General features: G+C 35.2%; 2 protein-coding genes across 2 annotated transcripts; both read left to right on the plus strand.

Annotated features, from left to right (window-relative positions):
• On the plus strand, positions 1-3,854 carry LOC113513774 (uncharacterized). Its single transcript, XM_026897758.3, has 2 exons — positions 1-139; positions 3,356-3,854. Exons 1-2 carry the CDS (start codon positions 95-97, stop codon positions 3,806-3,808), a joined length of 498 nt encoding a protein of 165 aa, XP_026753559.2. The 5' UTR covers positions 1-94; the 3' UTR covers positions 3,809-3,854.
• Positions 3,855-9,450: 5,596 nt separating this feature from the next.
• On the plus strand, positions 9,451-13,491 carry LOC113521008 (probable cyclin-dependent serine/threonine-protein kinase DDB_G0292550). Its single transcript, XM_031914480.2, has 2 exons — positions 9,451-9,515; positions 10,848-13,491. Exons 1-2 carry the CDS (start codon positions 9,474-9,476, stop codon positions 13,137-13,139), a joined length of 2,334 nt encoding a protein of 777 aa, XP_031770340.2. The 5' UTR covers positions 9,451-9,473; the 3' UTR covers positions 13,140-13,491.
• Positions 13,492-14,884: the final 1,393 nt, after the last annotated feature.

The following is a 14,884-nucleotide window of genomic DNA, read 5'->3' on the forward strand; positions in this document are numbered from 1 at the left end:
GTTTTCACACATTCTGTCATTAACCTATTTGGATTTAGGTTTAGTTAAAAGTTTGAATTTGTTTAATTTAGTTAAAAAAAAAAAACAAGAAAAAATGCGCTCGCATATCGTGCTTGTTGCTTTGTCTATTGTTTTATTGGTTAGTACAAATTTATATTATTATTTACTAGCTGTAATTCGCGGTTTCGTTTACTTGAGTACCTATGTGCTATTTCACAGTTATTATATTAATAAGATAGGATTTAATCATCTATTTTTGGCCTTCTGAATATTTTTGTGATCAATTTTCCTTGTGTCTACTCTGGGATTAAAAAAAAAATAGAACGGAATAATCTGTGACATTTGACAAGACTCGAATTTTTGGCGGGAAATAAAAAATGTTATTTGAATTTATTCCTAATCAATCTTGTTTAGATTCTTTGATTATTTATCATTCAGATAGAGCAATGATTAATAAAAAACGTTCTAGAAAAACGATGAACTATTGACTGACGCGTCATTTTTAAATTGTACTAGATGTTCCCAATTCATTTGTATTTTTTGTGGTTACCTTGCGTAATTATGTTGGTGATTTTGAACCTACTTTTATTATTACTTTTGCAATCGATTCATTTCTTGATGCGGGATAAAAACTATGTTACGAAGTATAATCTATTTAACTAGATAACATTTGTCTAAAATGTTTTCGCGTTCTAAATCAAAACTATTGTCAATCTAATGTGTCTACAAAACTTCTCGTAGGTTATTGTGTGTTTTATCACGATTAAAGTTGCGATTATTTTTAAGAAGCGAAACGCACTTGTTTTTACTGGTTATGCTAGCTCAATCTTTTGACAGAATTAAAGTATCATAAAGTTTATATAAATAAATAAAATGACCGTTTTTGTGATTAAAGTTACAGTTTTAAAGATACTAAATTGCGAACGTAGCATTTTTTTATTTGGGCTATTTCAGTCGAAGCAGTTTTAAGATAGACACTCCATCTAGATACAATTTGCTCCATGATTATCGACAGTATCCATTATAATTATCAAGGGTATTAGGATTGAAAAACAAGATGGCTGCCCATCTAAATAAAAACGGTAGTTCTTTCGAAAAGTATTTAAACGTTATATATTTTTTTATTTAAACAAATAGATTTAAAAGCTTAATCATAATTATTCTCTTACGTTACTATTTTCCTGTGGCTTCAGCATATAGTGAAACTCTAAGTATACTACTAAATATATAAAGATAAAAAAACCCTGCTTTTTTAACCGACTTCAAAAAAAGGAGGCTTTAAATTCGGTTGTATTTTTTTATGTTTGTCACGTCATAAGTCCGTCGGTTGTAAACCGATTTGGATTTTTTTATCTGAAAGGATGTACTTACAGATTAGTTCTAAAGAAATTTTTATCAAAATCGGTTCAGTAATATAATTTTAAGACCAAAATAACTGGATTTGTCACGATTTAAATCGGTTTTTTTTTGTGGAACACAATCGCGTCGCGATTCGCGTCAATTTTCCGTGATTATATCATACGATGACGTCACCAATTATGAACCGATTATAGTGTTTCATTCTGAAATTATTTCCAAAATTTTACTCCTGTATCGGTCTCATATTAATTTTGTAACAATTGAAACTGCACGTTTTTCTATAAGGAGCAAAAACTGCTTTTTGCAATAGCTCATTGTCATTGTAAAAAAAATCTGGCTTTGCACGGGTAGATAGTTATTGTCATTAGTAGATAGTTATTATTTATTTATGTATGTGTATATTTATGTATGTGTATATGACTATGCTGTCACAGATATTATTTTTTACAAATCTATCTTTTTTAACGCGCCACCTACCTACTTATGCTTTAATACCTTCTACCCAAAGGTTGTCTGGAAGAGATTGCTTAGCAACAAGACCGCCTTTTGTACTACACTATACGTATTGTAAATTGTTTTAACAAATCATGTTATGTTGGTGCAATAAAGTGTTAAATAAATAAACAAATAGATAGATATTTCGAAAATAATATAAAATATATGTTAATTATTGATAATGTAGCTTTCTATAGGTGAAAGAATTTTTAAAATCCGTTTGAGCTCTTTTTAATTTTTTTTATTAATTTTTTTTTTTTATTATTATTATGAATTCTTTATTGCACTACAAACATAAAAATGTACAATGTAAAATAGATATTTCAAGTAAGAAACAGTTGCATTTTACCAAAGGGAGACTTTGTACAAAAGTCGATTGCTTGGGTATGTCTGTCGCATTCGTGTTTCAACCGTGAAGCAGTTGTGTTTGCATGGCTGTGTTTCGGTTTGAAGGATGGGATATGGCGTGAATTTACTGGGTACAGAGGAATAACATCTAAGTCCTCAGGAATGGCAACGCATGGGGGGTATCACGGGCGAAACAGTATACTCTGTTATGTTCATGTCTCATGTCTATAGGCGACGGTTACAATTTTTCATCAGGTGGGCCGTCAGCTTGTCTGCCATTCTAAGTTGTATAAAAAAAAGTACAATTTACAATTTTTACAATTCATATTGAAAGAGGAAAAGTCTGCATTACCGTCAGTTCCCAAACTAGGCCAGACCTGTATCTTGGGGATTGCGAGTGCGGTCACCTAATGCTTAGTACACTGGGGGGAAAGGGATTGTTAGCAATGGAGTTTGACAGCCCCATTGTTAGCAATGTGCCCTATTAAGTCGACCTCCACGTGGTTTCCCCTGGAAACCATCGTGAACAATTCGTGTTGAATTCGTCACGATGGGTTAACTAACCTGCTTCATCGTCACTTATCATCCTTCACTGGTGTCTCGCCGGTGTATTCGGTATACATCCTCACCTATCATCTCTCACTGGTGCCCCGCCAGTGTATACCGATAGCGCGGGTGGAGTTACCATTCCATTACCACCCATTAAAAAAATACTTAGTACACTTTATGTAAAAAAAAAAAAAATTATCCATTGCAAACAATTTTGCTTCATATAAGGCATAAACTGTCCACTGCTTAATACAGGCCGTTTCCATAAGAAAGATTTTACCAGTAGTTGCTACGCTTGGTAGCATTTTATTGCCACTGTCCAAAAGAAATAAAATTACAGGGTACAGGATGATGATACATAAAAAGTATCATGGGCGGCACAGTGTATTCTGTGCGGGGTAAAGGATTGTTTGTAATGGGTTCTAACAGCCCCATTGCTAACAGGTCGAGGTTAGAAACCGCAGTTAGACGTTGACGATGTTTTAAGACGGACGCTGCTGCCCATTCATCGACTAAGTGTGGAAATTACTGACTAAATTTTCCTTATGGAGAAGGCCTAAGTTACTATTAAGTTAACTATAATAAATAAAATATTTCGTTTCAGGCAAAAAACAGTGAAGCAATGATCCCGGCGTACTCTGTATCGGCACTTCGATTGGCCTTTGACGAAATCTCCACGGTGTTGCCAATTGCGAACCAGCTAGCTTGCCTCCTGTTGCCATTCCTAATCAATCTGATCAACAATCTGAACAATTTGTCCAACATTGTTCAGAACCTGACTCCGGCCCTGTTGCCTTACTTCGGTTGCACTTTACCCCTTCTATACGCTACCCTGACGGATTTGGCGTCAGTTTTGTTCTTATACATTAGTGTACTGATTTCTTTATTCAGATCTAACGTGCTAGCGGCTCCAGGGCTGCTAATGGGTTTGGTCTCGCAGGTTCTAAACCTTGTACTTGGATTGCTAACAGGGTTATCAGATGGTACTGGCCTGCTCAGCGGTCTGATCAAGCTGATCACTAGTGTATTGGTAGAATTAGAGAAATTATTGCTTTAAGTGTTATTTTTTTTTTTATTGTAAATAAAGTATTTTAATAGGTTTATCTGTTTGGTTTTATTGGATATTGTAATGCGCGTTAGGAGCCCATTCAACGCCTTATATGGTCAAATTGGAATCGGTCTATCATAGTGAAACGCAAACGTACAACGGATTGTGCTCAGAGGAATCATTCAATATGATGCCCACTTTCTATTATCGTACGGCTCGCCATCGACAGGGAGTTCACCCTCATACCTTACAGCCTAAATGGTCGCGTACAATGCGGTTTCAGAGATGTTTTCTCCCACGAACACTCAGGTTATAGAATGAGTTCCCTGTCGAGCTTTCCCAAAAGACTACAGCATGGGGTTCTTCAAAAGGGGGGTAAAGAGTTTTCTTCAGGGTCGGCAACGCGCGCGTAATACCTCTGGTATTGCAGGCGTTCATATGCTACGGGAACCGCTTACCATCAGGTGGGCCGTATGCTTGTTTGCCACCTCAGTGGTATAAAAAAAAGAGACTCTCGTGCCCTAAACCGCAGCGGAGGTGTTTTTTTTAAGGAATTTGGGATTGACAATTGGTTAACGACACGCATAAACCAACTAAAAGCCGGATCAGGGGGATGTTAGAAGTTAAATAGAACACATCCAAGTTTTTATCAATTTTTTTGTTTCTCTGTGTGTTTGTACGGGCTAATCTCCGAAACTGTTGGACCGATTTAAATGAAATTACGCATGGTGGTACCTTATATCCCTGGGGAATATTTTAAAAACTTTTAATCATAATAATTAAACGGCAAATTAAATAGTTCCCGTGGGATAGTTGAAAAACTATAGGAACTTATGCAGCTTAGTACACAACCTGCACTTTGACCTAAGGCAAGGACTGAGAACGACACGTCGTTTGTTAATTTTGGTCCAGGATTCCCGGACATAATAAATAGCTAGGTACATACATTGATACTTACTAAACAGGAATAACAAATACCACACGGATAAAGTCGCGGGCAACAGCTAGTTTATATTAAATATATATGTACAATAGGCGAGCTTAAATCTGTAAGAGATTTCGCAAACCTTTTAACCAGCAAGTCGTTTGGTTGGGCACCTCTGTTCCATTCATGTTTCTACCGTGAAGCAGTTGTCTTTGCACGGCTGTCTTTCTGTTTGAAGGGTGGGATATGGCGTGTATTTACGAGGTTTGTCCGGAAAGTACGTATAAAAGTTTTTTAAAAAATTTATTTACAATTATTCAGGTAAATCAATTTTATCCCCTTCAAAGTACAGAGGAATAACAAATGCCGCCCCCGAGTGCTCGGGAATGGCAAATTTTTTTCAACGCATGGTGGTATCATGGGCATAACAGTATACTCTGTTACGTCCATGGTACTGCTCATGTCTATAGGCGACGGTTACCACAGTCCATCAGGTGGGTCGTCAGCTTGTTTGCCATTCTAACTCCTCTTTCTCGTTGCATACAGGGTACAGAGGAATAACACCCGAGTGCTCAGGAATGGCAACGCATGGTGGTATCATGGGCAAAAAATCCGTTGAATAGAAATTACGTACTGTTTACTTATAAAAGTAGGTAATAACGTGGCCGTGAACTTTGCGAGTTCTTTGTAATACAAAAACTGCATCTTGATGCATTATTTTTAATTACGTACCTGAGTCACGTCATTTCATTTAGTTGCAGTTATATGCACGTATATATATTATGCATTTCTTACACTATCTTCTCGCCTTTTACTTCGTTCACTTAAATTTTAAAAGTAGAGAAACTAATGAATAGGTCACTTCTAGAGGGCGTGTCGAGAGGAAACATTCGCCAGATTTGAAGTTAGCCCTTCAGGAATACAATTGCGAAAAATGTTGCATGATGTGAGATTAGACATATAGATGGAAAGATAAAAATTCTAAAAAATATTGTTTTGGTCTCATTAAGATACAAGATGATGATGATGACTATGATCATCATCATCATCTCATCAGCTGTTAACTGTCCACTGCTGAACATAAGCCTCTCCCTTGGGGGTTTTGCCAGTAGTTGCCACGCTTAGCAGGTGAGTTAGCAACCGCAGTCAGGCTTTAGAGATGTTTTAAGAGGGACGCTGCTGTCTATCCCTCGCCCTCCTTTACGCCTCTTACGACACCCACGGGAAAGGAAGGGCTGGTCTATTCTATGCCGGGATCACACGCCCATTTGCACTTTATACCCCTTCTATTTCACTTGAATTTTTATTTGTCATTGTATATTTTTATGTTTCTAGTGCAATAAAGTGTTAAATAAATAAATCTTTGTAAAATTCCGTGTTGATATTGTAGTAAGATTTACTTTATGCATAATCAAGTAAAATGTATGCCTTACAGTAACATACTAAGGTCAGCAAATACCGCTGTGAAATAAACAAACCTTGAACTTGTTTCCTATAGTCCTATAGTTATACCAGAGGGAGACTTTGTACAAAAGTCGATTGCTTGGGTACCTCTGTCGCATTCGTGTTTCAACCGTGAAGCAGATGTGTTTGCATGGCTGTGTTTCGGTTTGGAGGGTGGGATATGGCGTTAATTTACTGGATACAGAGGAATAACACCTGAGTCCTCAGAAATGGCAACGCATGAGGGGTATCATGGGCGAAACAGTATACTCTGTTATGTCCATGGTACTGCTCATGTCTATAGGCGACGGTTACCACTTTCCATCAGGTGGGCCGTCAGCTTGTTTGCCATTCTAATTTGTATAAAAAAATGTTTTATTTATAACTAGCAATCCGGCCCGGCATCGCACGGATAGATAGAATTTTCGAAAATGCAATTACTAGCCTATGTTCTAATCTTTATTACTTCAATCAATGTTATATCAAAATAATAAAAAATAGAAGAGGCAAATTGCTGGGCCACCTTATACGACATGACGATTTTTTTAAGAGCACAATAGAAGGAAAGATAGAGGGCAAAAGAGGAAGAGGAAGACCGAGGATTAACTACATGGGTCAGATAAAGGAAACACTAGGTGTCATGTCGTATAGGGAGATAAAGGATATGGCCTGGGATAGAGCTGGCTGGAGGAAGATGCATGAATTGGTTGCACCGACAAGAGGGAACTCTTAAATGAAAAGAAAAGAAGCCTATGTTACTGACTGATCTGGATCTGGCTTTCTAAAAGGGAAAAAGGGTGTATACAGGCGTCCATAGTCAACTGGAAGTCTGGCCGTGTGAACTGTATCTTTCTTTTTAAGTGAACAAACGTCCATATATTAGCCGTGTGGTTCCGGCGAAGGCTACTTCTTCTTTTCCCTTTTAAAACATCTCTAAAGCCTAGCTGCGGTTGCCAATCCGCCTGCCAAGCGTGGCACCTACTGGCAACCCCCCCCCCCGTCCTCCCCCCAAGAAGAAGCTTATGTTCAGCAGTGGACAGTTAAAGGCGGATATTTTTCAATTTAATTAGGTCAAGGTCAACAGTAAGACAATTTATTTTGATAGGACACAACCTACCGGAGTTCATATCCTAACTTAGTATATAGGGGGGAAGGGATTGTTAGCAATGGCAGTTTGACAGCCCCATTGCTAGCAATAGACCCTATCAGGTCAACCTCCGCGTGGTTCCCCCTGGAAACTATCGTGAACAATTCTCGTTGAATTCGTCACGATGGGCTAACTGACCTACTTCATCCTCACCTATCATCCTTCACTGGTGCCCCGCCAGTGTATACCGATAGCGCGGGTGGGGTTACTATTTCATTATCACTTATAAATAAAAACTTAGTACATAGGACACTATATGTACTGATATAAACAGAGTCACGGGATATATCAAGTAATTTTTTTGATTCCCTTTTCACTATACAAGAGGAAAGCAAAGGGAGTATATCTTATATATAAAATTCTCGTGTCGCGGTGTTTGTTACCAAACTCTGAAACGGCTTTACCAATTTTCATGAAATTTTGTGTGCGTATCGGGCAGGTCTAAAAATCGGCCAATATCTATTTTTCATATCCCTTAATAATAAGGGTGACCCACACCTAAATATTTTTTTTTACTTTTTGACAAATTTTTACAATTTTTTTTTTTTTTTTTTTTTTTTTTTTTTACAACACAGGGGGCAAACGAGCATGCGGCTCACCTGATGGTAAGTGACTACCGCCGCCCATGGTCACCCACAACACCTACGGCATTGCAGGTGTGCTGCCGGCCTTTTAAAAAGGAATATGCTCTTTTCTTGAAGGTTATGTTGTCGTATCGGTTCGGAAATACTGCTGCTGGAAGTTGATTCCTTTTGTATTTTTGATTACATTTGTATTTTATTATGATTTAGCATTGAAAAATACATACAAATTCAAATTTTCACGTTTTTATGGTCAACCCCTGTTTTTTAATCGCGATTTTTATAAGGTAAGGTTTATAGGTTGCAAGATGGCAATCCAATATAATAATTGTAGTACGATATATTTTCATGTATAGTTCGCGAAATAATGTATATGTTAAAACAACGTTTGCCGAGTCAGCTAGTACTATACGAGTATATAATATTGCCATACTACCATAGCTATACAGCCATTATCTTCAGTTAAAATCGGGCAATGTTTTTTTTTTTTAATTCCGTTTAGTTATTTCAAAGTTCTTCAAATATTGAGATAACATATTTATAATATGGAATTCTTAGATTAAATAGATAAAGTGTCTTCATACAAAAGCTTCGAGAGAAGCGAGTCAACTTTTTCATACAATTTTGCGTGATAAATAATTATGAGTGATTCCTTTGTAACTTCTATATTTATTTTGTTTTATAGTCTTTGATTCTTTTTAAAATATAAGAACTCATTTTATTTATTAAATAATATAAATATAGACACGACAAGATACATTGTCTGCGTAAGTATATAGAACACTGTATAGTAAGAGAATTGTGAAAAAAAAAGTTACTCGCCATTTTGTGGCGGCGGTCATCTTGGACCAATTTCCATCAAGCACAGCTAAAGACATTCCTGATTAATTCACTCCTTTTCTAATTTCATCAAAATCGGTACATCCCTTCAGGAACTACGTTGCCAAAGACAGACACACACACATACATACACACACACACACACACACATACATACATACACACACAAACACATAAAGAGAGAGAGAGAGACGTCAAACTCAAAACAACCCTTCGTTTTTGTGTCGGGGTTTTTCATGCATGATAATGGAATGGTAACCCCGCCTGCGCTATCAGGCACACTGGCAGGGCACCAGCAAAGGATGATAGGTGAAGATGAAAGCAGCCAGGTAGCCCATCGTGGCAAATCTCACAAGAATTAACCATGATGGTTTCCAGGGGGAACCGCGTGGAGGTCGATCTGATAGGGGTATATTGCTAGCAATAGGCTGTTAGATCTCATTACTAACAATCCCTTTCCCCCCTGTGTCAACGACAGTGAAACTCATATCAAAATCTGTTGCGTGTTTTAAATATCAAATACACAATTTGCACCATCATTAACACGTAATGCCAACTGATAATTCTTTCCCAAGATCGTGTTTAATCTCGAAGTTTTTGAGATAAAAATGAGATAATATTAAAAAATATATATGCAATTAACTGATTTATCTGTAAAATGATTAATATATAACAATCACGTGTATGTAAAGAGAGGTTTGTTTGAATTTGTGTACAAAAGTGGATAATGGACGAAAGATGATAGCTTTATTTATTGTTTTATTCTCATGCGTTGTGTTGGTAAGCAGTTTTATTTATACGTTTTTATTTTATTTTATTTTATTTATTTATTTACACTATCTACATCTACATTTACACTAATATTTTAAAGAGGAAAGATTTGTATTTTTGTGTGTATGTATGTTTGTAAGGAATAAACACAAAAAACTACATTGCCGATTTCAAAAATTCTTTCACCATTAGAAAGCTACATTCACCCTGAGTAATATAGGCTATATATATTGCTAGAGAAGATTAGGGATCCTTACTAAAACTTTAGTAACGTAACTCAAGGTATAAAAAAGAAATGCTATAAAATATCTTTGGTCGCGTGCGCTTCGGAAACTGTTGATGATAGAACAAAAGTATGTTCTACAATATTGAAGAAAATATCAATAACTACAAAAAACTTCGCAATACTATATGTCTGAATATTATCGTTATGTCACAATAACCAATTTTTTAAATGTTGTAAAAATGTCCACCCGTGCGAAGCCGGCACGGGAAGCTAGTTACACACATAAAACGGATCATAACCATAAAAAAAACATAAGTAGTAATTACATTTGTGATTCAGTTAGGTTACAATCCAATTACATTATGTGCACAGCTTGAGTAATTCATGTAAAGCAAACACATATGAAAAAGAAAATACATATAATGCTTTATTTTTTTTCTCTATTCAAAAATGCACCGCCTACGTAATTCTCTGTTCGCCCAATGGTTGATTGGTAGAGACCATCGTCCGGTGTTAAGTCCGCCAAATGTACATAGAATTTTACTGTGCATTAAAGTTTAAATAAATAAATAAATAAAAATGCTATATAAATATATAAAAGATGAAACTAACATATATAAAAAAAATATATGTTCAATCATATTTTTTTTTATGTCCAATGTGTAGTGGCACACAGGTATACAGCCCGACTGATGCTAAATAGTTACTGTAATTTATGAACGCCTGGAACACTAGTTTATAAAGAAGCAGCTATTGTGTTGTTTGTTAATAAAAATACATTTTTATTCTCTAATCGTTAATATCATCATCATCATCATTACCATATCAGCCTGTCCACTGCTGAACATAAGCCTCCCCTTAGGGGATGCCAGTAGTTGCCACGATTGGCAGGCAGATTGGCAATCGCAGTCAGGCTTTAGAGATATTTTAATGACCAGTAAATTCAATTAGTCGCCTCTCACGATACCCACGGGAAAGGAAAGGTTGGTTTATTTTATGTCAGTACTACACGACTAAATACAATATATTAATGATTTGTTATCGTTAATTTGACAATCGATTGAATGGATTTTATTGATTAATTAAAAAAAAAATCATTGTAAATATCTTTTCAGGTAATCGGGAATCCTCTAACACAACTGCTGCCACTTTTGTCATCTCAGAATTACAATCAAAATAACTTCAGACAACCTCCAAGCGTGCCCTACCCACCACAGATATCAAGCTACAACACTCCTTATTCACAACAGCCAGCAAGCAATAACAATCTTTATCTTCAACAACTTTTAAATCAAAATCAAATACCAGCTAATAAATGCCCTTGCAACCAATTGCAACAAAATACGGTAACAGCAAGTCCAAAAGAAAATGTAATAAATCAACTATATCTTAATAAATTAACAACAAATCCAGTAATGCAAAGAATTTTAGGCGCAAATGGAAAATATATACCAAATGGCATAGAAATTCCTACACAGCCAACTAATGTGCCTAATACTGGTGTAGCACCAAATATTGTGAATAATTATTATATCTTATCGCCAGAATATTTGGATGCAATTGAACAAGACATAAATGAACACTTTAAACCATCAAGACATTTTCAAAGGGAAGAACATGTAAATTATAATGGTAAAATGCATAGACCTCCACACAGTAGCAGTAGACAGTCTGAAAGCGTTAGACCGAGGAAAAAATCTAATACACGTATACATGAAAATTCAGAAAAAAATCATGACCATAATTCTAGATCTAGAAACAGAGATATAAATCATAGAGGAGAAACCGGTAAACGTAAAGCTGGAAAAAATGACAAAACTAAACATGTTGGTAGTAAAAAAAATGCAACAGAAAGAAATAGGCCATCCAAAACACGTAATATGGACAATAACGAAAATATTCGCAACAGTAGTAAAGATAACGAACAACAAGATTTCTTAGGAAATGAACCATCAGCAAGTCCTGATGTCAATGAATCTCCTGATATTATTTCAAAGCCTGATAATTTGCCTTCAAATATGAATGATGAGAAAGATCAATTGTCTGTTGAAAAAACTACAGTTTCATCATATGAAGGTGACAAACCGAAAAATAATAAAAAAAATAACAAGATTGACAATAACTCGAGAAAAAGTAGAGATGATATTGTAATTAGAGATATACACAGAAAATTTCCCGGTATTCCAGAAGAAGTAATTAGAAAGTTACTAACATACTTACGGCGTCAGTGCACAAATCAACAGTTGGGTAAATCTCGTTCTTCAAAGAATGCTCAGTCACTTAAAACTGAAAGTAGAAAAAGTCATGGAGGCGAAATTAGAAACAAGTCAGGTAATTCTAATAGAAGAAAACGTAAGAAACAAAAAGAAAATACAAAAACTACTTTTTCATACAACGATGAAATATTTGATACAAGTTACACTACTACAGACATAAACTTATCACCATCATCAACAACTGACAAAATCATAGATTACGATGAAACTACTGATCAAAAATTGACAAAAAATGTTACAGAAGTATCATCAACTATAGAATCTGTGGATTTATTAACAACTACACAAGATCCAAATATTTATGACATTATGAAAACAGTTCCAATAGAAACTACTACTGAAACTTATAATTTAGATACTAAAATACCTAAATTGGGCGAAGAAGATGCCATTGATGAAGTAGAAAACTTTGTGGTTGATTATTATCCTAATTTTACCATGGACAATACAAATACAGAGAGTGACGACGATTATATAAGAAATCACAGAGATAACAGACATTTTTATGGATCTGATAGAAATGATCGAAAACGAATAAATAGAGAAAAGTTACAAGGTGCTAATGAACTGTTTAATGATGTTAAAGTAACAAACAATAATAATTATTACCATAAACATTATGATCAAAAATATAATTCTGAATCAACTACGAACACAATTGAGAATGAAGAAAAAACTTCAACTGAAATGAACAACGACTTAAATGATGCAACTGTGACGGAATATATAGTTTTTCAAACACCACCTGTTTTAGAGAATCCCAACTTTCAAACCAGGCAAGTGGATATAAAATCAATTAATAATGACTATAAAAATTATTACCACCATGAATTTCCACGGGATAGCCATGAAATTATTAATATTTATTTAGGTAATTCAAATGATAAGCTATCTTCTTATTCTGATACAAAAGCCATGCAATTTATTGATTCTAAGCACAATAAAGTTACACCTAAAGAGGACATAAACGTTGATATAGAAACGGTATTTGCCAAATCTAAAGTTGTCAAATATGGCCATAATCAGGATCCGTTGAAAGAAGTTACAACGACAGAGAAAATTAATATTATACAAAATAACAAACCAGTCTTAGTGTTTGCAAAATCGATGACATCTGAAGATCCTTGGTAATACAAGGAATGAGAAATAATAATATGAATTAATTATTTGTAGAATAAATAGAAAATTGTGCTTAAAATTTGACTTTTTATTTATTTATTTAATACTCTATTGTATACATTCATTATATATAAAAATATGACAGAGGTAATTAAATGTACAAAGGCGAGTCTGAAAGAGTTCTCTTCCAGCAACACCCAAAGTGGAAAGAAGCATCAATGTCAAGGGGTAGAGCGGTGTACAACATTGTGACAATTTTCAAACAAGAATTAGACAAATTTAAGTTTATACATAACTAATTATATAATGTTTTATTTATTACTTTATTAGAATGTACTTGTTAGGTATTCTTATTTAAATAATCTTTCCCATAGTATTTTATTGTTAAGTTAATGTACAATAAATCTTTATTTATCTAAAAATTTTGTGTTTTCATTTTGGAGAGGGGAAATGCTGTTAATACGAATGACGGCGGTAGGCTCGCCTCCTGTAGCAGTGGATTCAAAATATGCTCGGTGGAATGTGGGCCTGTCTAGTGTTAAGTTCACCACAAAGGTTGTAAAATGCTTCTTACCAGAGATATTATACAAAAGTCGTTTGTTTGGGTACCTCTTTCCCATTCGTATTTCTACCATAAAGCAATTGTTTTTGCATGGCTGTGTTTCAGTTTGAAGGAGGGGATATGGTAGTGAATTTACAGGGTACAGAGCAATAACACTTGAGTCCTTATAAATACACATATATTATTTTTTTTTTTTTTTTTACAACACAGGGGGCAAACGAGCATGCGGCTCACCTGATGGTAAGTGACTACCGCCGCCCATGATCACCTACAACACCAGCGGCATTGCAGGTGTGCTGCCGGCCTTTTAAAAAGGAATATACTCTTTTCTTGAAGGTTATGTTGTCGTATCGGTTCGGAAATACTGCTGCTGGAAGTTGATTCCAAAGAATGGTTGTATGGAAATACACATAATATTACAATCGGCACCGCCGGTTCGCACCTGTACTGCTCAGTTTGCTCCCACTTATCAGGCTATTTCTCTGCTCAATTCTCTGATTGCTCAGCAGCCAGATATTGATATATTTAATGACAAAATAGATAAATATTTAAAATGTTGTTTAAAATTTCTACGTTTGTAAAATAAACCTATGGCTCACTACATGTTTTGGGATATTGTAAGTGTGGTGAGTAATTTATAAATAAATAAATAATGTTAACAGACATTTAAAAGAGTAACTGTTGAGTTTCTTGCTGACTCTTCTCAACAGATAACTTTCCGAACATTGCATTCATAAATAAAATGGCGGTTTAAAAGGGCTTGTAAATAAGTCTATTTAAGTAAAAAAAATATTTGAACTTGATGTCTATTTGTGTAGATTCCTGTTAAAAAAGAATCTACACAGAGAGCTAATTTTTTTACCGTCTGTATGTGTAACATGTTACCTTTGAGAGTAAATAATTCGACGTACGTGTACAACTCGTGTATTTATTGTGTTTACAAGGATCCTTTGTAAATAGTGAAAATAAAATGTACCCACGTATTGTAAACAGGATTGATTTATTACTTTTTTTTTTATACAACATAGAATGGCAAACAAGCTGACGGCCCATCTGATGGAAAGTGGTAACCGTCGCCTATAGACATGAGCAGTACCATGGACATAACAGAGTATACTGTTTCGCCCATGATACCCCCCATGCGTTGCCATTCCTGAAGACTCAGGTGTTATTCCTCTGTACCCTGTAAATTCAC

Source organism: Galleria mellonella, unplaced genomic scaffold, assembly GCF_026898425.1.
Source record: "Galleria mellonella isolate WM207_F2 unplaced genomic scaffold, CSIRO_AGI_GalMel_v1 utg424, whole genome shotgun sequence".
In the NCBI taxonomy this organism is placed as follows: Eukaryota; Metazoa; Arthropoda; class Insecta; order Lepidoptera; family Pyralidae; genus Galleria; species Galleria mellonella.

Excerpts from the sequence above, each read along its gene's own strand:
- LOC113513774 (XM_026897758.3), top strand. The coding sequence starts at position 95 with ATGCGCTCGCATATCGTGCTTGTTGCTTTGTCTATTGTTTTATTG. Across the intron at positions 140-3,355 it reads CTTTGTCTATTGTTTTATTG|GCAAAAAACAGTGAAGCAAT; the intron begins GTTAGTACAAAT and ends ATTTCGTTTCAG.
- LOC113521008 (XM_031914480.2), top strand. The coding sequence starts at position 9,474 with ATGATAGCTTTATTTATTGTTTTATTCTCATGCGTTGTGTTG. Across the intron at positions 9,516-10,847 it reads TATTCTCATGCGTTGTGTTG|GTAATCGGGAATCCTCTAAC; the intron begins GTAAGCAGTTTT and ends ATATCTTTTCAG.